Source organism: Antrostomus carolinensis, unplaced genomic scaffold (assembly GCF_000700745.2).
Source record: "Antrostomus carolinensis isolate BGI_N321 unplaced genomic scaffold, ASM70074v2 scaffold2405, whole genome shotgun sequence".
Classification (NCBI taxonomy): Eukaryota; Metazoa; Chordata; class Aves; order Caprimulgiformes; family Caprimulgidae; genus Antrostomus; species Antrostomus carolinensis.
The window spans coordinates 418-21,151 of NW_010318236.1; the positions used below are offsets into that span (position 1 = coordinate 418).

At 44.9% G+C, this 20,734-nt stretch overlaps 1 protein-coding gene across 1 annotated transcript in view; it reads left to right on the forward strand.

Annotated features, from left to right (window-relative positions):
- LOC104525602 (germinal-center associated nuclear protein) overlaps nt 1-20,149 on the forward strand; it is a gene marked incomplete at both ends in the record, with an annotated part of 20,563 nt that extends 414 nt beyond the window's left edge. The window contains 16 exons of the mRNA XM_010168806.1: nt 1,008-1,086; nt 3,285-3,432; nt 5,651-5,847; nt 6,761-6,900; nt 7,814-8,011; nt 8,231-8,499; nt 9,163-9,325; nt 9,878-10,038; nt 10,932-11,176; nt 11,896-12,086; nt 14,210-14,310; nt 15,216-15,347; nt 15,954-16,067; nt 16,342-16,494; nt 19,595-19,792; nt 20,081-20,149. Coding sequence (XP_010167108.1) covers nt 1,008-1,086; nt 3,285-3,432; nt 5,651-5,847; nt 6,761-6,900; nt 7,814-8,011; nt 8,231-8,499; nt 9,163-9,325; nt 9,878-10,038; nt 10,932-11,176; nt 11,896-12,086; nt 14,210-14,310; nt 15,216-15,347; nt 15,954-16,067; nt 16,342-16,494; nt 19,595-19,792; nt 20,081-20,149 — 2,558 coding nt within the window. The remainder of the gene's footprint in view (nt 1-1,007; nt 1,087-3,284; nt 3,433-5,650; nt 5,848-6,760; nt 6,901-7,813; nt 8,012-8,230; nt 8,500-9,162; nt 9,326-9,877; nt 10,039-10,931; nt 11,177-11,895; nt 12,087-14,209; nt 14,311-15,215; nt 15,348-15,953; nt 16,068-16,341; nt 16,495-19,594; nt 19,793-20,080) is intronic.
- Nucleotides 20,150-20,734: the final 585 nt, after the last annotated feature.

Consider the following 20,734-nt stretch of genomic DNA (forward strand, 5'->3'; position numbering starts at 1 on the left):
TCATTGAAAAAATTTCCTCCTAGACTATATCTAGTCTAAATCTCCCCTCTTTTAACTCAAAACCATTACCTCTTGTTCTGTCAGTAGAGGCCCTCTTAAAAAGTTTGCCCCCATCATTCTTATAGGCCCCCTTTAAGTATTGAAAGGCTGCAGTAGGGTCTCCCTGGAGCCTTCTGTTCTCCAGGCTGAACAGCCCAAACTTTCTCAGCCTCCCTTCATAGGAGAGGTGCTCCAGTCCTCTGATCATTTCTATGGCCTCCTCTGGACCCGCTCCAGTAGGTCCACGTCTTTCTTGTACTGAGGACCCCAGAGCTGGACGCAGCACTCCAGGTAGGGTCTCACCAGAGCAGAGTAGACAGGGGGAGTCACTTCCCTTGACCTGCTGGCTTAGGCTGGGTCCAGCTCTGGTGGGACCCGCTCCCCTGTTCCGTAGCGCTGGGGGAAAGCTTGGTACCTTGAGCGCTGTATCGCAGAGACAGAAGTGTACTGAAACGGGATAGCTGGCAGAGCCCTGCCTGGCTTTAGCTGTCCTGTCAGCACCCAGCTCCAGCACCAAACGGATCTTCCCTCTTTGCTGTCTCACATCACCCAAACCTGAATTAGATACGCTGCTGCGTTCTTGCTCGGGCTCAGCAGCACCAAGAGAGAGATGAGCTCATCTGATCTTTGCAGGGTGACCTCCCTGTGTGCAATACTGCCATCACCTCCGTGCTGATGTGCGTTGAGGAGTCAGTTCAGAGACTGCGCCGTCTGTTTCTGCTTTGTGCTTAAAAACACACCTTTGGTCTGAAATGCTCTAAGCTAGCTGTAGCTCTTGGAAAAGCAGCGATTTCTGTAGAAACTTGTTCAAGCCCTGCTGGTTGGGTCTGTGTCTTAAGTGAGAGGTTAAAATGCTGTAACCAGAATTTGATGGAAATCGGGGAATGTTCCTCTGTCAAAAACTGTGCTGCACCTTTTGGTGTTGTGACGCTAATAGGTTTTCATGCTCTGGTTTTGTTTTCTTTCAGGCCTCTGCAGCTCTTGCCAGAAAGAAAGCCAAAGAGTTGCACAAAGACATAGTAACGTTTTGGCAAAAGAAGAAAACAAGTAAGTCTGTGTTTCCAGGGTTTCCATGATTACTGGGTGATGTATAAATGGTGTCCCATCTGCTCTGTTCTTGTTTCCTGATGTGCTGAGATCGATACAAAGATGATCTCCACAGTAGGAATGTTGCAGCTCCAGAATCCCAGCATTGCCTCAATTGGAAAAGCCCTTTAAGCTCATCGAGTCCAATCATTGACCCAACACTGACAAGTCCCCGACTAACCCATGTCCCTCAGCACTGTGTCTACACGACTCTCCAATCCCACCAGGGAAGGTGACTCCACCACTGCCCTGGGCAACCCCTTCCAATGCCTCAGAACCCTTTCAGCAAAGAAATTCTTCCTCACATCCCATCTCAACTGCCCTGGCCACAACTGGAGCCCATTTCCTCTTGTCCTGTCCCTTGCTCCTTGGTTGAACAGACCCACCCCCACCTCTCTCCCCCCTCCTCCAAGGGACTTGCACAGAGCCACAAGGTCTCCCCTCAGCCTCCTTTTCTCCAGGCTCAGCACCCCCAGTTCCCTCAGCCACAAGGGAACTCAGCACACTTGTGCTCCAGACCCTTCCCCAGCTCCGTTCCCTTCTCTGGACACGCTCCAGCACCTCCATGTCCTTCTTGGAGTGAGAAGTAGGATGGCTCTCTTTGACTTGCTTCTGGAAGCATTGAAGTTTATTCTTTATGGAAGCATAAAAATAGTTGCTCTGCATTTTATGTTACATCTTGGCTAGCTCTGTGGCAAAGGCTAATAGCGATTATGCAGGGGAGGGGAAAAAGAACAGGATAAAGTGTGTAATTGATTCCAGAATTATTTCTCAGCCTTTAACAGCCTCTGTTTTGGGAACCCTGGTGCCAGAAGGAGCCTTAGCCCTTCTGTCTTAGCCCTTGGAGAATTTTTCTATTGTGAAGTTACCCAGTTGTTTTTGTAAGCTGTGTAAACTTCCAGCATCCACAATGCTGTCCTCTGGTATTGAGAAAGTTTTAAGTGAGTGACTGCAAATCACAGTTGGAAGTCGTACAATTTCTTTCTTAAATTCCTGTTGTCTCCAACGTTTTGCTTGATCTGAGCCAAAAATACTGTTTCAGCCATAGAAAAGAGCCAAAGACACTTGAAGTAACAGCATAGTTTGAGAGGAGAGTTTAGAAACCATTCCTACAGCCTCACAAGAGGAATATGTTAACTTTGTGCTCCTTTCAAGAAGCAGAATGTTCTTTGGGGATGTAAGAAAAGCCAGTTTCAGATGCCTTGCTGCCTGCTTCAGAGCATGGACTGGGATGTGGGTTTCTAGCTTTCAGGAAGGTGTCCTAAGAACTGAGCTATGAACTGAGCTTAGAAATGGAAAACCTGGATAGCAGACCCTGCTTGGGATTAGGGCAGGAGGAGATGTGAGTGTTGGCTGTTCATTCCCTCGGCAAATACTTGAATTCTTGAATATTTTATTTAGCTTTATGAATGCTACGTGTTTACCTTGGAGATCCTAGCCTAGGGATACACTTCAGCTGTTGGCACACGAGTGGTTTGCCACAGCTTTGACCATCCACAAACTTGCCTTTCAGAAAATGACCAGCTGCAGAGTTGTCTGTCTGAGAATTAACATCTTGAAGCAGCAGCTCTAGGGGTGTTGGTTCACCTTTGTAAATTTATTGTGGTGTTAAGTGAATGGCAGTATTCTAAAATAACTAATCTGAGAGAATTTAAGAAATACAACTGGTTGAAAATCTGTTCCTGGGAGAAGAAATTCTCCCTTCCTGCAAGGTGTAGATGTAACTCTTGAGAAGGCAAGCCCATCTCAAACTAAGCAGGGTATGTGAAAATAATAATTAAAATGCATCAGCAGGAGCACTGGAAATTGTGTTTTCTGTAGGTGAAATGGATTTCATATCCTGTAAAGAGTTAAAACTTGTGTATTATATCCCGAACCTGAGAGAACTTAAATTCAGATGATGATCAGACTTCATTTACTGACAATGTGCTGGACAATTACAGTTATTGCTAAGTGATGTTTTATTGAAAACTACTTATTCTTCATAGAAGGGTGAAGCTGACTAGCAATTGGTAAACTTACTTGGTACAACTTCTAGTGCAAGTCTGTGAAGTTTTGCATATATGTACAAAACTGTGACCACCACCTCCAAGGGGGAAAAATGTTATTGCTTAAATTACTGGGCAAGTACCTGACTTCATGTTTATTTGTCACTTCAGGTCCTGCAGAAAGAGAATTTTCATCCAAGGAGAAGAAAGCAGGTGAAGATGAAGGAAGACAAAGCAGTGAAGAGCAAAACTATCAGCATTCCCCTCTTCGAAAACCCTTAATAAGATCCTCTGCCAGCAGCGTTGTGCCTGGTAAAAAGTACGTCTGCTCCTCTGGGAATCCATTGGGCAGGATACAGGGTGAAAAACGGTGATGGTCAGCGTGTGCCAAGTAGCCACATTCTTGCCAGGGCGTGTGCTTCCCTTGTCTCTTCTGGCATGCTTGTGTTTCAAACGTGGGGCTTTTGGGGCTGAATTGTAGGCTCATGAATCTCACACTTTGTCAGAAAAGTACTTCTAGCTGCTCATTGAGGCCTTTTACTGTTTTCATGCGCGTGTTTCTTTTGAATGTTCAGTTTGTAACCACAGCTGCAGTAACGAGTCATAAGGGAATTGAATGAAACAGCACAGAGGAAAAGAGGACCAAGCAGTGATGACACTGTTCTGTGGCCATAGAATGTGTTGGAAGGGACCTTAAAGCTCACCCAGTCCCAACCCCCCTGCCATCAGCAGGGACACCTTCCACTAGACCAGGTTGCTGAAAGCCTCATCCAACCTGGCCACAAACACTTCCAGGGAGGAGCAGCCACAGCTTCTCTGGCCAACCTGGGACACTGTCTCACCACCCTCACACCAAACAATTTCTTCCTCACATCTCAGCTCCATCTCCCCTCTGACACTTTCAAGCCATCACCCCTTGTTCTCTCACTCCCTGCCCTTGGCCAAAGTCCCTCCCCAGCCTTCCTGGAGCCCCTTCAGGTACTGGGAGGCCACTAGAAGGTCTCCCTGGAGCCTTCTCCAGGCTGAACAGCCCCAACTCTCTCAGCCTGTCCTCACAGCAGAGCTGCTCCAGCCCTCGCATCATCCTCGTGGCCTCCTCTGGACTGGCTCCAGTAGCTCCATGTCCTTGTGCTGTTGGTGGCCCCAGCACTGGAGGCAGCACTGCAGGTGGGGTCTGAGGAGAGCGGAGCAGAGGGGCAGAATCCCCTCCCTCCACCTGCTGCCCACGCTGCTCTGGGTGCAGCCCAGGACACGGTTATTGGCCTCTGGGCTGTGAGCGCACGTTGCCAGCCCACGTCCAGCTCTTCATCCCCCAGCACCCCAAGTCCTTCTCCTCAGGGCTGCTCTCCATCCATTCCCCACCCAACCTGGATTTGTATCTGAGGTTGCCCTGACCCAGATGCAGGACCTTGCCCTTGTTGAACTTCATGAGGTTTACACAGACCCCACCTCTCAAGCCTGTCCAGGTCCCTCTGGATGCCATCCCGTCCCTCCAGTGTGTCAGCCGCACCACTCAGCTTGGTGTTGTTGGCAAACTTGCTGAGGGTGCCCTCAATCCCACTGTTGATGTCGCCAACAAAGATATTAAGTAGTGCCGGTCCCATCACCGACCCCTGAGGTCACTTGTCTTCGGCTTCCACTCGGACATTGAGCTGTTGACCACAACTCTTTTGAGTGCAACCATCCAGCCAGTTCCTTATCCACTGAGCAGTCCATCCATCCAATCCATGCCTCTCCATCTTAAGGACACGGATGTCATGTGAGACAGTGGTCGTGATAAAATGAGGTTCTGAAGTGAGTAGTTTCATTGGTAGGCAATGACAGTGCTGTGGAATCACGAGAATCCCCTTTTCAGACTAGCTGGGGAGTTTGCGTTGTCGTCTTGTCTCTCTTCAAGTGAATGGTGTTTTTACAGGAAATCCAGGAATTTCCTGTCAGTCACTGAAGTGGGAGGGTTGTCATCTTTCTCCGGTACCTTAATGGTGTTTCTAGTTTGACAAATGTAATTTGGTTATGTGTAGTCATAGAATTATAAAATTAGTAATATGTTGTGAAGGAATTAATGTTCTTGATTTTAAAAAATATGTTTGTAATCTGGGCCCTGTAAAATCTTTTAATCATCTCTGTTGCTATGGAAAGCATTATTTATTTTCACACCAAAGTGACTGGCTAGCTCCTGGCTTGAGATGCAAACTGCTGTGCCTTCAGGATGCCAAAATACCGCAACAGCCCTTTGGTTCTGTCCACTCTGTGACCGATTCAGTGATACCATTTCTGTGGTAAAAGGTTGAGGCTTTGAGGTTCTGTCTCAAGAACACTTGGCAGGGTTGTCAAGGCAGTGCTGTGGTTTTAACCAGATTAACTCCCAGCATTAGCATTAGCTCATAATGACCTTAGCATGCAGATATTTATTTTATACATTGCCTTTTGAACAAAATATTCTTCTAAACAGCTATATTGATGCCCTGAAGAACAGTGAACTGATTAAGGCTGGTACCTGCATTAGTGTATTACTGATAAAAATCTTCTGATTTCAGTTCTCCAGCAAAGAAGCCTTGTCTTCGAAAGGCGCTGCAGTTTGAAGCAGATCTGTTTGATTCTAGTTCTGAAGGGCAGAGCTCAGAGGCTTTGGGAGCTTCGTTGTCATCTCTGAGTAACCTGGTAGGATTAGTGGCGGAGACATCTGAAGAACGATACCGTCTTTTGGACCAAAGGGACAAAATCATGCGACAAGGTAATTACACAAGTTAACGAGTGTAACATCTGCTTCTCTGCTGGAAATAAATGAGTATTTGGTGTTTGTTGCAAAGCTGTTGTGATATTATGTCTGTAAAATACTCTTCTATTGTGAGGAATTGTCATATACATTAATTTCTTGCAGAACACACACAAAAAAAATCTGGTTTACTTATTGCATGTGCACATTTCTTGTGGAAAGTGAATAGCAGACTGTTCATCTTCTGTGAAGGAGGCCGTGTAATGCATCCTTGCAGGCTCTTTAAAGAAAACTGCTCATAGCCCAGAGTGTTTCTCTAAATTCAGACTGTTACGAAGCTGGTTGTTATGTCAAGAAACGGCCCTTTGTTTCACAGTGTTGGGGTTGTAAATCTTTCCATCCTGTCCTTGCCATTTCAAGGATGACCCTACTTTTAATTTAAGATCTTATTTTTAATATTGACAAATAGATTTCTCAGCTGCTTGACGTGGAATTGGGAAATCACTGGTGCTCAGTTAGGACAGGCTGTTAGGATACAAAACACTGGGCATCTTTTAGAGGCTTCAATCTTCTCAGCAGATCTTTTGATATCCAGCCTGGATGGTAGGAGAAACTTCCCCAAAGGAGCAGGGCAGCTCTTGGACAGGCCCCAGAGTGGGGGAACCCTATCCTTGTGTGTTTCAGACCATGCTAGGGTGTGGGTACAGCCTCACTCTGATTAGAAGTAGGATGGGAATCTCGAGAGAAAATTTTGTGTGAGTTCTTGCCCTAGCAATATACTTCTTGACATCCATCCATTGCCCAATGTACAGATTCCAGCTGAGGCATCTGCCCAGCTTAGGACTGTGTTGGCACATCAGGGTAATAGCTTGTCATGAAAACAAAACCAAGAGATGCTTAGTGTTTGTTCAATTTAATTTATATTTTTTAGCTCGAATAAAAAGGACTGATCTTGGCAAAGCAAAAACAGTTGTTGGCACTTGCCCAGACATGTGTCCTGAAAAGGAGCGCTACATGAGGGAGACGAGAAACCAGCTCAGTATCTTTGAATTGCTTCTAGGATCTGACAAGGTATGAGCCCTCTGTACACAGGGGTTTGTTGTTCCCAGGACATCCGTAAAGCTGTTGGTGTTGTTTAGTTGATTCTGGTGGAAAAATTCTGTAGGCCATTTCATTAATATCTTTCAATTCCCTGTTGTAAAACAGAAAGCTAGAGAATTGCTTTTTCACTCTAAATCATGTCTTTTATTTAGCTGCAGACAGGCTTTTAGAACTGTAGTCCTAAAACTATAGGGCAGCTGTATACACTGTCTTGAACGTTATGAGTTTGAAACTAAGTCAACACTGAGGATCCTGTCATAAAAGAAAATAAAATGTATTTGTTTTTCTGGCAGAATGGATGTGGGCTGTTAGTGTGAAGAGTGGAGAAATGCCTTCTGTAGTCTGCTCCTTACTAAAATAAAGGCATAGATGGGATGAAATCCTCTGTGCTCCTGAAAAGTTAAACATGCTCCTTGGGTTTGATCAGAGGGGTGTAACAGCTCTGCTATGAGGACAGGCTGAGACAGTTGGGGCTGTTCAGCCTGGAGAAGAGAAGGCTCCAGGAAGACCTTATTGTACCTGTCGATGCATAAAGGAGGCCTATAAAAAAGATGAGGACCAACTTTTTATCAGGGCCTGTAGTGACAGGACAAGGGGTGATGGTTTTAAACTAAAAGAGGGGAGATTTAGACTGCATACAAGGAAGAAATTTTTTGCACTGAGGGTGATGAAACCCTGGCCCAGGTTGCCCAGAGAGGTGGTAGAAGCCCCATCCCTGGAAACATTCAAGCTCAGGTTGAGCGGGGCTCTGAGTAACCTGATCTGGTTGCAGCTGTCCCTGCTCACTGCAGGGGGGTGGTTGGACTGGATGGCCTTGAAAAGTCCCTTCAACCCAAACCAGTCTGTGATTCTATGATTTTGATTCTTTCTCCACATCTCACAGGTAGATCACGCAGCAGCAGTCAAAGAATATAGCAGGTCTTCAGCGGATCAGGAGGAACCTTTGCCCCATGAACTGAGACCCTCTGAGGTGTTGAGCATGACCATGGACTATTTAGTGACAAACATTATGGATCAAGGAGAAGGAAACTACCGAGAATGGTATGACTTTGTCTGGAACAGAACTCGTGGAATAAGAAAGGTAGGCACTGGCAGATGGAGGCGTGTGATGGTAGAAAGCAAAAGATCCTGTAACACTGTAAAAACAGTTAAGCAAAAAGCAATAGTGATTCAATGTTTTGAATTATGAAATGCCTCAAAGCACAGCTGAAATGAGTTTTCCAAAGGTAGTGCCAGATGACTGTGCTCTTCTACTGTAGTTCAAAACTACATGCAACATTTTCTTTATCATTCTGGTTAGGATATAACCCAGCAACATCTCTGCAACCCACTGATGGTGTCTCTGATTGAGAAGTGCACTCGCTTTCACATCCATTGTGCTCACCACTTGTGTGAAGAGCCCATGTCCTCCTTTGACACCAAAATCAACAATGAGAACATGACTAAATGCCTGCAGAGCTTGAAGGAGATGTATCAGGACCTGGCTAACAAGGGAATTTACTGCAAGAGTGAAGCAGAGTTCAGAGGTTACAATGTCTTGCTGAATCTCAACAAGGGCGATATTCTCAGGTGAGAACAACAGATATATCTTGTTTTCTCTGTCTCTAGAAAGACTGAAATTAGGATCAAGTCCAGACAAGTTGTAATAGAAGTGAAGGGCTCAGTTGCAAATTTTTTTCCAAAGAAAGTGAACTGTAGTTATATTTTATTTTAATTTTTTGTTAGGTTTTATTTTTAAAAGTGTCTTTTTTAAGAAAAGAAAAAAAAACAACTTTGTTTTATCTCCTTGAATAACTCTCTAGAGCTTCTGCAGGTAGTAAAAAAACCAACCAACCAAAAAGAAGTTAATCTTTGCTATTCTCAGTTAAGGAATTTTTTTTTTTCCTCTTCTGAGAATGGTATCCAAGCTTCATTGTTTTATCTACAGTACAGCCAAGCAAAAGCCCTTTTGTAGGCAGAGTCATACTTTGCTTTTCTCATCAATCTTTTAACTGCCTTCCCCCCTGGATGCTGGAGTGATGTACCTAAACAATAGCATGCTGATTATGCAAGCATCATTAGAAGATTAATGATCAGAAAATAATGCTGCAGATTTAATTCACAGCTGTTTGTTTTGGACAGGAGTTGCACGTTTTCCTTAAAGCTCCTAACTTTGTGTTTCATTCCAGGTTGCTATTGAGTTGTGGTTGTCATATTGAAGCAAAAGCTGTCTCCTCTCTTTTGTCCCCACAGAGAAGTACAGCAGTTTCATCCAGAGGTTAGAAACTCTCCTGAAGTTAGATTTGCAGTTCAAGCTTTTGCTGCATTAAACAGCAACAACTTTGTGAGATTTTTCAAGTTAGTGCAAGCAGCTTCCTATCTGAACGCTTGTCTCTTACACTGTTATTTCAACCAGGTGAGAAAAAGGCAGATGGCTATTTGTTGAAGTGTTAGTAAAAGTCTGGGACTGTTGGGAGATCTTCTCAGAGTGCAGAAAACTTGGTAAATATTTAGCCTTAAAAATAATCTTGTTCTTGCTTCTTCAGAAGTGCCTAAAAAACTTATCAAGAGTTTTCTGCCATGATACAAAAGGCAAATACTAAAATGCTCTTTTCAGCATTTTTTAAGTTTGTACAAATACATATTATTTCCCCTGCAAATCATCAGGAAGCAGAGAAGCGAGCCTGAGAGTTTTGCAAAGGAAATATCAACCTGTACTCTTAGAAGCCCTTGCAAGCTTTTTATTCTGCACAAGAATCACAAAGGCATGTGCTCAAAATGAGCAGAAACTAGAAAGCAAATACATATAATTTAAAAAAGAAATTTAAACCTGAGTAGTTGTTTGTGTGGGTATTTGATGACAAAGTACTGATTTCTTTTAAAGGTGATTTTCATGTATGTAGTACACTTGCCTTTTTGGGGTCTTTAACTTAGTAGTTACGTGGCTTTTCCTTTTCTCTTCCCCCAGATTCGTAAAGATGCTCTCAAATCTCTCAATATTGCCTACACTGTGAGCACCCAAAGATGTACAGTGTTTCCCTTGGATCATCTGGTCCGCATGCTGCTGTTCAGAGATTGTGAGGAAGCAACTGATTTTATAAGTTATTATGGCCTGAGTGTATCTGATGGGTAAGTGTAAGGAAAAGGGTGTCTGTGCCTTGGGATGTTGTCCTAGTGGAGTTTGAGTTATGTTGAGTGAAGAATTGATGTGGATGGGCTGCCCCTGGAGTTTGCAACCAGAAAAAGCAAAGATCAGGTAAAGGGCAGGGGCTGGGTTCTGTAAGCAAAACACTAGGATAGTGGTTTTAATTTTAATAATCTGTTCTATTTTTATTACTCTAATTATAAGTTCTTTAATATAAGTTCTTTAATTCAAGAAATGAGGTCTGAATCCCTGTAACTAATGTGACTTGCCACAATAGCTTTTTTTTTTTTTTTTTTTTTCCATTTTTAATTTTTTTTTTTTTTTGCACTTGTACATCTTTTTTCACTTGGTTTGATAAGGTGACAAGGGATTTCAAGGCTAGAAAATCCCTTCAACCTTCTGGAAGGTGGTGAAAAACAAGAGAAACATTTTCCCCAAAGGAGAGACTACATATTGAGCTCTGTCTCCATTGGACTTCAGGGACTTCCTACCTAGAAAGAGATGTTGTGGATAACCCAGTAGGGGGAAAAAAAAAATTGTTTTAGGTTCTTAACTTGCAGTTGAATTGTAGTAAATTGCAGCTCTGTAGGAGATGAGGATACAGGTCTGCTTCTCAGGAAACTGGCATTATGGTGGTGCATAGGGCAGGGTGAAGCTGAACAGTGCAAACCAGTTTTTGGAGGATGGTGGAGGTCACCAGTTTGCAGGTAGGAGTGTCTGCCATGGAAATACATAGGTTGTAAGGGGTGCTCAGACAGACATACATCAAGAGAAAGCAAAAAAACCTCGAGCATGCCAGTTAGTGCTCTATTTCCTGTTAATGTTCTAATTGGAGATATGTATTCTTGGGGGTTTTTTATGATTTATTTTTCCCCAGTGCTTACGTGGAACTGAATCGCTCAGCTTTCTTGGAGCCAGATGGATTACCCAAACCACATAAATCGATGTTTGTCAGCCAGAAGCTCACTGTCTCGGTTGGGGAAGTTGTAAATGGTGGCCCACTGCCCCCCATGCCTCACCACGTGCCTGCGTCCAGCTTCAACGCACAGAACAAGTATACTGGCGGAAGCACCTCTGTGGATCTAGCTAGTAGTAGCCAAAAATCCAGCATGGAAGTAACAGGTAGGAGCAAACAGGCATTTTTAGCTCAGGAACATACTGCTGGGTCAGTTCTGTGAGTAGATTTATTTTACAAAGCAGAAACTGTTCTTGGCTCATATGGGTTGAAACTGCATCGAAATTTGGATGTAATGAAAGCGTGTTTTGGTTTAAATGTACCTATGTATCTGTAAAAGCTAAAAAGCAACCTGATTAATAACATATATTTCCCAGTATGGAAAATGCACTAACGGAAATGAGTGCAGTTTCACCAACATAGGTGAAATAACCAGATATTTGTCTGCTTCAGACATCCAGGTTCCCTTTTCAGTTTGCAGGTTTTGTATCACAACTGTTTGTTCCCACTATGTGTGTGGTCATGTTGGTTTTTCAAGTTAGAACGTATGCTTTTTTGTCCTCGTTGAAAGTACAGATATATACATTTATTCAAGAGGTGTGTGTAGGTGCTAGGTGTACTTTATGTTTTTGGAAATGAATGTACTTGGTGTTGGAGATGATGTGCAATTAAATTTGTGAATGTTTTGTTTAAAAATATTCATAAATACAAATTAGATTCTATGGTATAATTATATTGTTAACTTTAATGCAGCAAGCTTCTGTTATGGACTTGTTTTATGACCTGATGAGATTTATCCCACAAGTCAGCTTTTGAAGATCAGAGTATTGCTTCTATTTGTGACTGACCTTGTTTCCTTAATTTTTCTCTTCCTCCCCCTCCCAAGAAGGAAGAGTGGAAAGCAAAGGTGTGGATTTAGATGCCGCAGCAGTAAGGGTCCAGCCCCCAGCACATCTCCTGCCCTCGCTGGTACCTCGTCAGCTTGTGCCAATGGTGCCTCCTGTGCAGGCAGTCTCCCAGCCTGGTGGACAACCTGAGCCTCTCCCTTCAAAGCCTCAGCCTGTCTACACAGACACAGTAAGGAAATTTAAAACCATCGTGAAGTATTTGGGGAAGATCTGTGAAGTATAATAAAAGATTGATAAAGTATAATAAAATTAGAGCTGTTGGAGCAGGGCCAGAGGAGAGCCAGGAAGATGGTCAGAGGGCTGGAGCCCCTCTCTGCTGGAGAAAGGCTGAGGGAGCTGGGCTTGTTGAGCTTGGAGAAGAGAAGGCTCTGGAGAGACCTCATTGTGGCCTTCCAGTACCTGAAGGGAGCCTCTAAACAGGAGGGAGAGGGACTTTTTCCATGGGCAGAGAGTGATAGGACAAGGGGAAATCGTTTTAAACTGAGAGAGGAGATTGAGGTGAGATATTAAGAGGAAATTTCCCCCCACAGAGGGTGGTCAGACACTGGCCCAGGTTGGCCAGAGAAGCTGTGGCTGCTCCTCCCTGGAAGTGTTCTCGGCCAGGTTGGATGAGGCTTTGAGCAACCTGGTCTAGTGGAAGGTGTCCCTGCTGATGGCAGGGGGGTTGGAACTAGGTGATCTTTAAGGTTCCTTCCAACCCAAACCAGTCTGGCATTCTGTGTTCTTGTTTGGGTTTTGCTGGGATAGAGTCATAGAACCAGTTTTCTGTTCAGAAAAGTTGTGTTTTTAAGAAGCCTGCAGCATCTGATCTCATGAGAACAAAGTTAATAAGACACTTTGTTTTAGTTTGTGGCCAGCCATGGTACACGAGTTTCCACAGTGATCAAGGTCTTTCAGCAGTGTGGAGTTAGCCAGGGAGCTAAGGTGAGGAGGAGCAGCTAAGGTGAGGCCAGGGCAGCTGACCCACGCTGGCCAACGGAAGTGTTCCATCCTATAAACTTCACGATCACTATAAAATGGAAAGTTTGCTGGTGACGTCTCTGTTTCTCAATGGTCACCATCTCTGGAAGGTCTCACTCACTCTGCTCCTGAGGCCAACTCTCCTGCTTGCTGTGACCATCATGCCTTTGCCAGAGCGGTGGTGCTCAAGGTGTTTGACATTTCGCATTCACTGCTGGGAGCGTGCAGCTCCTGACCACTATGTGGGCTGAGTATAACTTTGTGTTCTTTATATTAGTAAGAATATTAAGTTTTTATTTTATTAAATCTGTTTCCATTTCGAACCCATGGATCTTCTTTCTTTTTCCCAATTCCCCTTCTCAGGTGGGTGGGGAGGGATCACTGGGTGATAGAACAGCTGGCTGTTGTTTAGCTGGGGGCTAAGCAGAGACACTTCTTTAGGTTGGTTTAGTTTTCCAGAATCTGCAGAGACAAATGGAGACGCTCCCTGCTTCAGTGCTGTGGATACTTTGGGAAGTTTTTTCTTTGAACTCTTCTGAAAAGAGGGGTTGGTTGATTTCGGATGGAGGCCTGAAATGTCAGTGATTGCTCTGACTCCTTCATATGATAAAGTCCTATAGGATAAAGTCTGTTTAGCATTTATCTGAGGAACCTCTAAGGAGAGAGTCAGAAAGTGACAGCAGAAAGGGATTATCTTGACTTAATAGGTAAACTTTGCTGTAATGAATAATAATGAGCTGTTTCTTAATGGCATGTATCTCAAATGAGGCATGCCAACGTTTCTTATTGTGGATATATGACTATGAACCTTGAGTTGTGAATGTGTACCCCGTATATCTGTGCTGTTCCCCCTTTTTCTCCATCCCACGCATGTTTAGATATGTACTAATGCTGAACCCATCTCAGAGTGTCTTATGGCTTTGTGACCTACAGCTGCCGTATTCTGTCGCAGTGTGGCTACATTTCAGCAAAGATTAGACCTGGTCATTTGGAATTAAATGAGCTTGTAGAGCAATGGCAACTCTAGGAGAAACTCTGAAGGACAAAAGAATCTGTCTCAATATTCACTTTTCTTAGCTATTATTTCCTATCTTGACTCGCCCATATTTAATACAGAAAGCTGCTTTTGTTTCTAGGCTGTTGTTAACCTTTTAGATAGTCTCAAATGTCCAGGCTGTTGTGTTTGATTAAGTTAGCTTAGTTTCTCAGTAGAAATATGGGTCATGTTGCCAATTACAGTCTGAAGTACCTCTCTCCCAGCTCACGTGTGCGCCCAGGTCATCCTGAGCAGGACCACATCTTGTTTCAACTGCTTCCTCTGTTGTGTTGTAGGACATTGCCGAAGTGGTGGATGGGCTTGTGCAAGAAATCCTCAAAGGAGAGTGCAGAGAAGTTGGCAGAGCGGGAGCAGCTTACGTGACTGCTGCCATCTGGTAACGAGCATTTATTGCTGGTACTCCTGGGGTCTGTCATCAAAGCTCCAATTTGCCATAGCAGCACCATGTGTGAAGGTTATAAAACAGTTGAGGGAAAGTCAGACCTTTCTTCAGATGTCTGCCGCCTCTCTGTTACGCACCAGCTAGCCTCACAGAAGGCTAACTGCTGCAGACCTCTGTGAAGCTCACCTTCCCTGACACTCACCACTGCCACAATGCTGTGGAAGGGAAGGTGCCCAAAGGGGGATGAGGAGTAAGTCCAGATGTGGCTGCTTCTCTGTTTCTAATAAAGATTCCTCCCCAAGGCAGTTGGGAGAGTCGTGGATGTGGGTTTGTGACCAAAACAGTGTTACTAATGCGCTAACATTTTGGTTATTGCTGAAGAGTGCAGGGTCAAGGCCTTCCTTGTTTCCCACTCTGTGAGTAGGCTGAGGGTGTGTGCAAGAGGTCTGGGGGGGGACACAGCTGGGACAGCTGACCTGGACTGACCAGAGGGATAGTCCATACCATGTAACATCATGGTCAGCAATAAAACTGGATGAGAAGAAAAAGAAGATGGAGTATTCTGGCTTCGAGGGTGGCCATTGATTGGAAACTGTCCAGACATTGATCTGTGGGAGGTGGTGGCTGATTGCCTTTGCTGGCTTGGTGGGGATGTGGGGTTTTTTTTCCCCTTCCCCTATTAACTGTCTGTCTTTATCTCAAGCCATTAATTTTCTTGCTTTTGTTCCTCCCGTGTTCTCCCCTGTCCCAGTGTGAGGAGAGGAGTGAGCCAGTAGCTTGGCTGGTGGCTGGAGTCAGCCCACCACAGTGGAGCAAGGGTGTGCTTGGGAAAAGCACAGATGTAGGGCTTGGGATGAAAATGTTGTGGCTTTGAAAAGAGAATCGCTGTTTCTGCACAGCACCTCCGAGACCACTGTGGAGGACCTCGTGGCTGAGGCGATGGAGGATATCCTCAGAGAAGTGGCTGGCAGCGTGCTTAGCGCGGAAAGGGAGCGTGTCAAAGAGGAAAGGCGCAGAGTGGAGGAAGAGAGGTGAGTCGCTGCTTTTGCTGTGGGGCAGGGTGGGCTGTGTACACCCTTCAGCAACATAATGACAGCTGGTGCCAACCTGAGTTGCCCAGGCCCTGTGTCTCTCTGCCAGACTGACAGCACTCAGTTTGTCTCACCTTGAACTGCCCTGGGATTGTGCAGACAAGTTGTCCTTTCCACCTCTCAGGTGATCTGCTAGTTAGTATTTTGGTGTCCTGCCAGAGCCACTGTGAAAATGATGGGTGGGAATTTTGGGAACTTCTATTCACCCAGAGCTTCCAGAGAAGGAGAAGTACCCTGGCCCTGTTGTATGCTGGAACTTTTCCTTCCAAGTCAGCTAGTTGTCTGGAGTTTACTGGAGTAAGAATAAAATAACCCCATTGTTACCTGTATTTTTGAGGGAAACCTGGCTTAATGCAAAGCTGATTATCTTTAAAGAGGGAAATCAACTAGTGAGATTTTAGGCGAATCTAAAATCCTCCCTATCTGACACTGGCTGTAGCACTTGTGTAACTAAGCAGCAGGTTTGCTGGTGTGAGTCCCTTCGTTTGTGTACGTCTTACCTCTGTTGTCTTGCTACTTGTGTAAATCTTTTCTCTGTTCTTCCAGGCAAAAGCAGGAAAGAGAACAGTTAATAAAGCAGTTGAGCCAATTGGTGTGTATGGAGTTAATGGAAGAAGTAATAAAGGAGGGTGTACGAGAAGCTTCAGCTGATGAGTTAAAGTATGTACAAGATACTCTCTGCTCTACTTTGCTATTTGATTATTTCTTAAGGGTAAGAATTTGTCAGGGTGTGGTGGGCTTTTTGCTTGACCTTCTCTGAAGTCATCTTCAATTAACTACTTAAAAGAAACGGAAAGTGTACTTGATTGTACAGTGGGCTGCCCCTTTGCTAAATGTGATGATCTATCCTGTTTGTACCTCAGCTAAATTGTATTGGCATTTACTGCTGTCTCCCAACTCACCAGAGGTCTTGGTTTGTTTGATTTTGAACTAGATGTGCCTTAGAAAGAGACTGGCAAGGCTGTGTAGCCAGGTGTTCAGAAGAAGTCTGTGGTCACCTCATGGACCTCTTTCTGGAGGATGAGATTTTCCAGATTGCTAAGGAAACCCTTCAGGAGCTCCAGTGTTTCTGCAAGTATTTGCAACGGTGAGTTGCCACCCTGTGTGTGACACAACAGCTTTTCTGGGGAGCGTTGGCAAGGAGTGGTTAACAGAGTTTGCACCAGAGTTGTCTGGCTGTGTTCTTTTTGCTGTCATCTTCACTCCACTGTAAGGGTAGACTGACAGTCATTACCAGACTCTAATAAGTTACTCAGCTGTATTTGGGGAGGGGAGTGCACTTCATCAGTCAGGTAATGAGCTTGGTAGGAGATTTCAGCTTCATTCTATCTAGAAACTTGTAAGAATTTCTCTTTGTATTCTTTCCATTGGATGCTTATTTTTCTGGATACGTGCAGATCTCCACGGCAGAGATTCATTTCTCTCTGTACTGTGCTGTGTCCCAGTGCAGCCAGATTGAGGTGCATTTCAGGTGGCATCTCTCAGCACTAAAGAGGAAGCAGCAGGCCAGTCTCTTTTCTGTGGAGCATCTTCCCTTGCAAGAGTTCTTTCTGTCCCAAAATTGAGTTTGTGCATCTCTTCAGGGCGTGTGTAAATAGCCCTCAGTGCAATAGGGAAGACTGAGGAGGAGCCTAAAGAAAGGTGAAACAAGTGTGCCTGCAGCAGTCAAGAAAATTGGATGACGCAGGAATATTTTTATAAGCCCTGAAAATACCTGAGAAAACACAAAAAAATATTTTTAATTAATAAATTGGCATTTTTGTGTTATAACACTGAGTGCCACCCAATTTGAATCATTTGATCATAGAAAAATACGCAAGCATCTAATCATAAAGGCTTTGTTATATGTTCTCTCCTTGCTGGTGAATTTGCCTTTTAAAATGTTCCTTAAAAACAGAACAAGTAAAAAAGAGGCACACCTTTCTTACTGCAGTAGATGTTGCTAGAGTGTTTACAGTAAATGCTTGGGATATCGGAAAAGCTTTATAATGGATCCTGTGTAAAATGGTGTATGTGCTAGGTATGGAATCATAGAATCATTTAGGTTGGAAAAGACCTTTAGGATCAATGGGAAGGAAAACTATACTTGAACTTTTGCCTGGGCAGCACAGGACAAGGCACAGCACAGCTGAGGGAGGGATGAGATGGAAGAGGGGCAGTCCTGCTTCCTTCTCGTGATCTGTCTGGCCACTGAGGGCAAGTGCAGCATGCTAAGCAGAAGGCTGCTCTGACTTTGCAGCTGTGTGCAGAAATACAGCCTGAGCCCACTGCACCGCTCACATCCACCACCTGTGGCAGAAAGGTTCTGCAAGGTTCAAGCAAATGACTTGAACTTTGCATGAAGATTTAACTGCAAGATTCAAGCAGATGACTTATTTTCAGAGCTTCTCTGCTGTGAGGACAGGCTGAGAGAGTTGGGGCTGTTCAACCTGGGGAAAAGAAGGCTCTGGGGAGACCTTCTAGTGGCCTCCCAGTACCTGAAGGGGCTCCAGGATGGTGGGGAGGGACTTTGGCCAAGGGCAGGGAGTGACAGAACAAGGGGTGATGGCTTGAAAGTGGCAGAGGGGAGATGGAGATGAGATGTGAGGAAGAAATTCTTTGAGGGGTGAGGGTGGTGAGCCAGTGTCCCAGGTTGGCCAGAGAAGCTGTGGCTGCTCCTCCCTGGAAGTGTTTGTGGCCAGGTTGGATGAGGCTTTGAGCAACCTGGTCTAGCGGAAGGTGTCCCTGCTGATGGCAGGGGGGTTGGAACTGGATGAACTTTAAAGTCCCTTCCAACCCAAACCAGTCTGGGATTCTATGATTCTATGATTTGAACTTCACTTACAGACTTGACACGACACCATTGCAGGTTTTACAGATACAATGGAGGAATGGACTACTGCAATTTTAAAAGTAAGAGCAGCACGCTATTACAACCACAAGTGTTTCACAGACAACCACAAGCACACTAAACATTACACGTGTTTACAAACTTAAAGCACAGACAATACTCACTGACTACCCCTCCAGGTAAGGGCTCTCAGTCCCAGAGAAGCTACCTTGACCAGTGTCCTGATCTAGAGGGGAAGAGTCTCCTTCACAAACCATCTGTATAGTTGGAGAAATGACTCCCCCTGTTTCCAACCTGAATCTTGGGGGTTTTTTCCCCTGATTCACCTAACAGTGTGTATGACTGAGTGGATTATACTGCTAGCTTTGGCAGTGTGATGGAGTTTCCCATTCTCTGTCTTTCCTTGCTGATCTGTGATTGTTTGAGTACACAAGATCATTGTTTGAAACTGAAGCTGAAACCCTCCAGCTTTTCTTTACCTTGCTTCCTCAGGAGGCTGAACAGTGGTTGGATTGAGACTTGGGGCTTGGTGTTTGTGTAGGGATTTCAAGGCTTGTCTCAGGTTTTGCTTCTTTGAATGGTGTGGCCACCGCCCTGTTTAGCTCATCAGACAATCCAGGGCTGAGGAGCCATCTCCACAGTTCCCCATGAGTTGTGTCTACAGAGAGACAGGGCCTCAAGGCAACCCAAGGCTGGGTCGCTTTTGTAACCCGCCATGAGTTGTCTGTGTGGTGCACAAGACATTGTGAAACTTGTTTGTGAACTACAAGCTGGGCAATCTATATACCACCTCCCACTGTCCTCTGGGCAGACTGACTTGTGGGGTGCTGGAGAGCCCAATCCAGTCTGAACAGCAAAGATTATAGAATGGTCTGGGTTGGAAAGGACCTTAAAGATCATCCAGTTCCACCACCCCTGCTGTGGACAGGGTTGCCAACCACTGCATCAGGCTGCCCAGGGCCCCATCCAACCTGGCCTTGAATGCCTCCAGGGATGGGGCATCCACAGCTTCTCTGGGCAACCTGGGACACTGTCTCACCACCCTCTGGGGGAAACATTTCCTCCTCATATCCAACCTAAATCTCCCCTCTCTCAGTTTAAAACCATTTCCCCTTGTCCTGTCACTCTCTGCCCAGGGAAAAAGTCTCTCTCCCTCCTGTTTCTAAGCTCTCTTCAGGTACTGGAAGGCCACAGTGAGGTCTCCCTGGAGCCTTCTCTTCTCCAAGCTCAACAAGGCCAGCTCCCTCAGCCTTTCTCCAGCAGAGAGGGGCTCCAGCCCCTCTTCATTATGAGAAAACCTGTTTGGTCTGCAGAAGAGTTTATTTAACGTGACCTATTTATCTGTTCTCTTGTGAAGGTGGAGGGAGGCAGTGGCAGCTCGAACAAAGTTGAAACGTCAGATGAGGGCATTTCCAGCTGCTCCTTGTTGCACAGATCCAAAAAATAAACTGAAAGCGCTGGCCCCCAGTGCAGAGTGGCCGATAACCATGGAGAACTTGTACAAGGGAATTGTAAACCTGGGGCATGGAGGAAAACTGGGAGTCTCTTGCACGAGGTAAGGATACTTCTAGTGACAGCAGCTGGCAATCAATCTGGTTGGTTTTTTTGGAAGGTAAGTAGCCCTCTTCTGTTGCGAATATTAATGGTTTTGCCAAACTGTTCTTAAATACCCTTAAAAAGACCCTATCTGCACAAATGCTGTGACAAAGACGGAAAATCCAAATAAATCCTTCTTTATTAGTGACAGCTTCTAAAGTGTCTGCCGTACTTCTTAGTCTCTCTTAAATTTGGTTAAAGTACCTGTTTTATACCAAAATTACAGCCAAGAATCTTTTGTTTCCAGATTGAATTGGCTGAGAAACAAGACATTGCATGAAATGAAAGTTCAGCACTTCTACCAGCAATTGTTAAGGTATGTTGGTGTTTGATCCTGGTTTTCTTTCTCCGCAGACTGTAACAGAAATACCGGAGGTCTTGAAAATGTTGGTAAGGAATGGCAAGTCATACTCAAGTGTCCACTTGCAGCCTTGCTTCTGGGACTATTTTTGAGATAAGGGAAACTGGAAGATAAATTCACAGAAGTGCTAGGCCATCTGATCCTATTGCTGTGTAACTATAAGGATCTGATGGATATTATGGATTGGTTTTTGTCCCTGGGTGGGGTGGGACCTGGGTTGGTTGTACAGGGGAGAGGAGCAAATGAGCTGTTACTGGCCTGGCTTGTGGCACAAAGGGATTGATCTAGCTGGTGAAAGGAGGAGGTCTGCCTTCTCATGGACTCTAGCAGCCTGGGGTTTATTGGAGCAGTGTGCAAGTGAAGCAATCTTCATTAACAACTTGGATACAGGACTGGAGGGACTGCTAACAAAGTTTGCTGATGACACCAAAGTGGGAGGAGCTGTGGACATTCTTGAGGGCAGAAAAGCGCTGCAGAGAGATCTAGGTTAATAGAGAGCTTGGCAATCACAACCGTATGAATCTGAACAAGGGCAAGTGC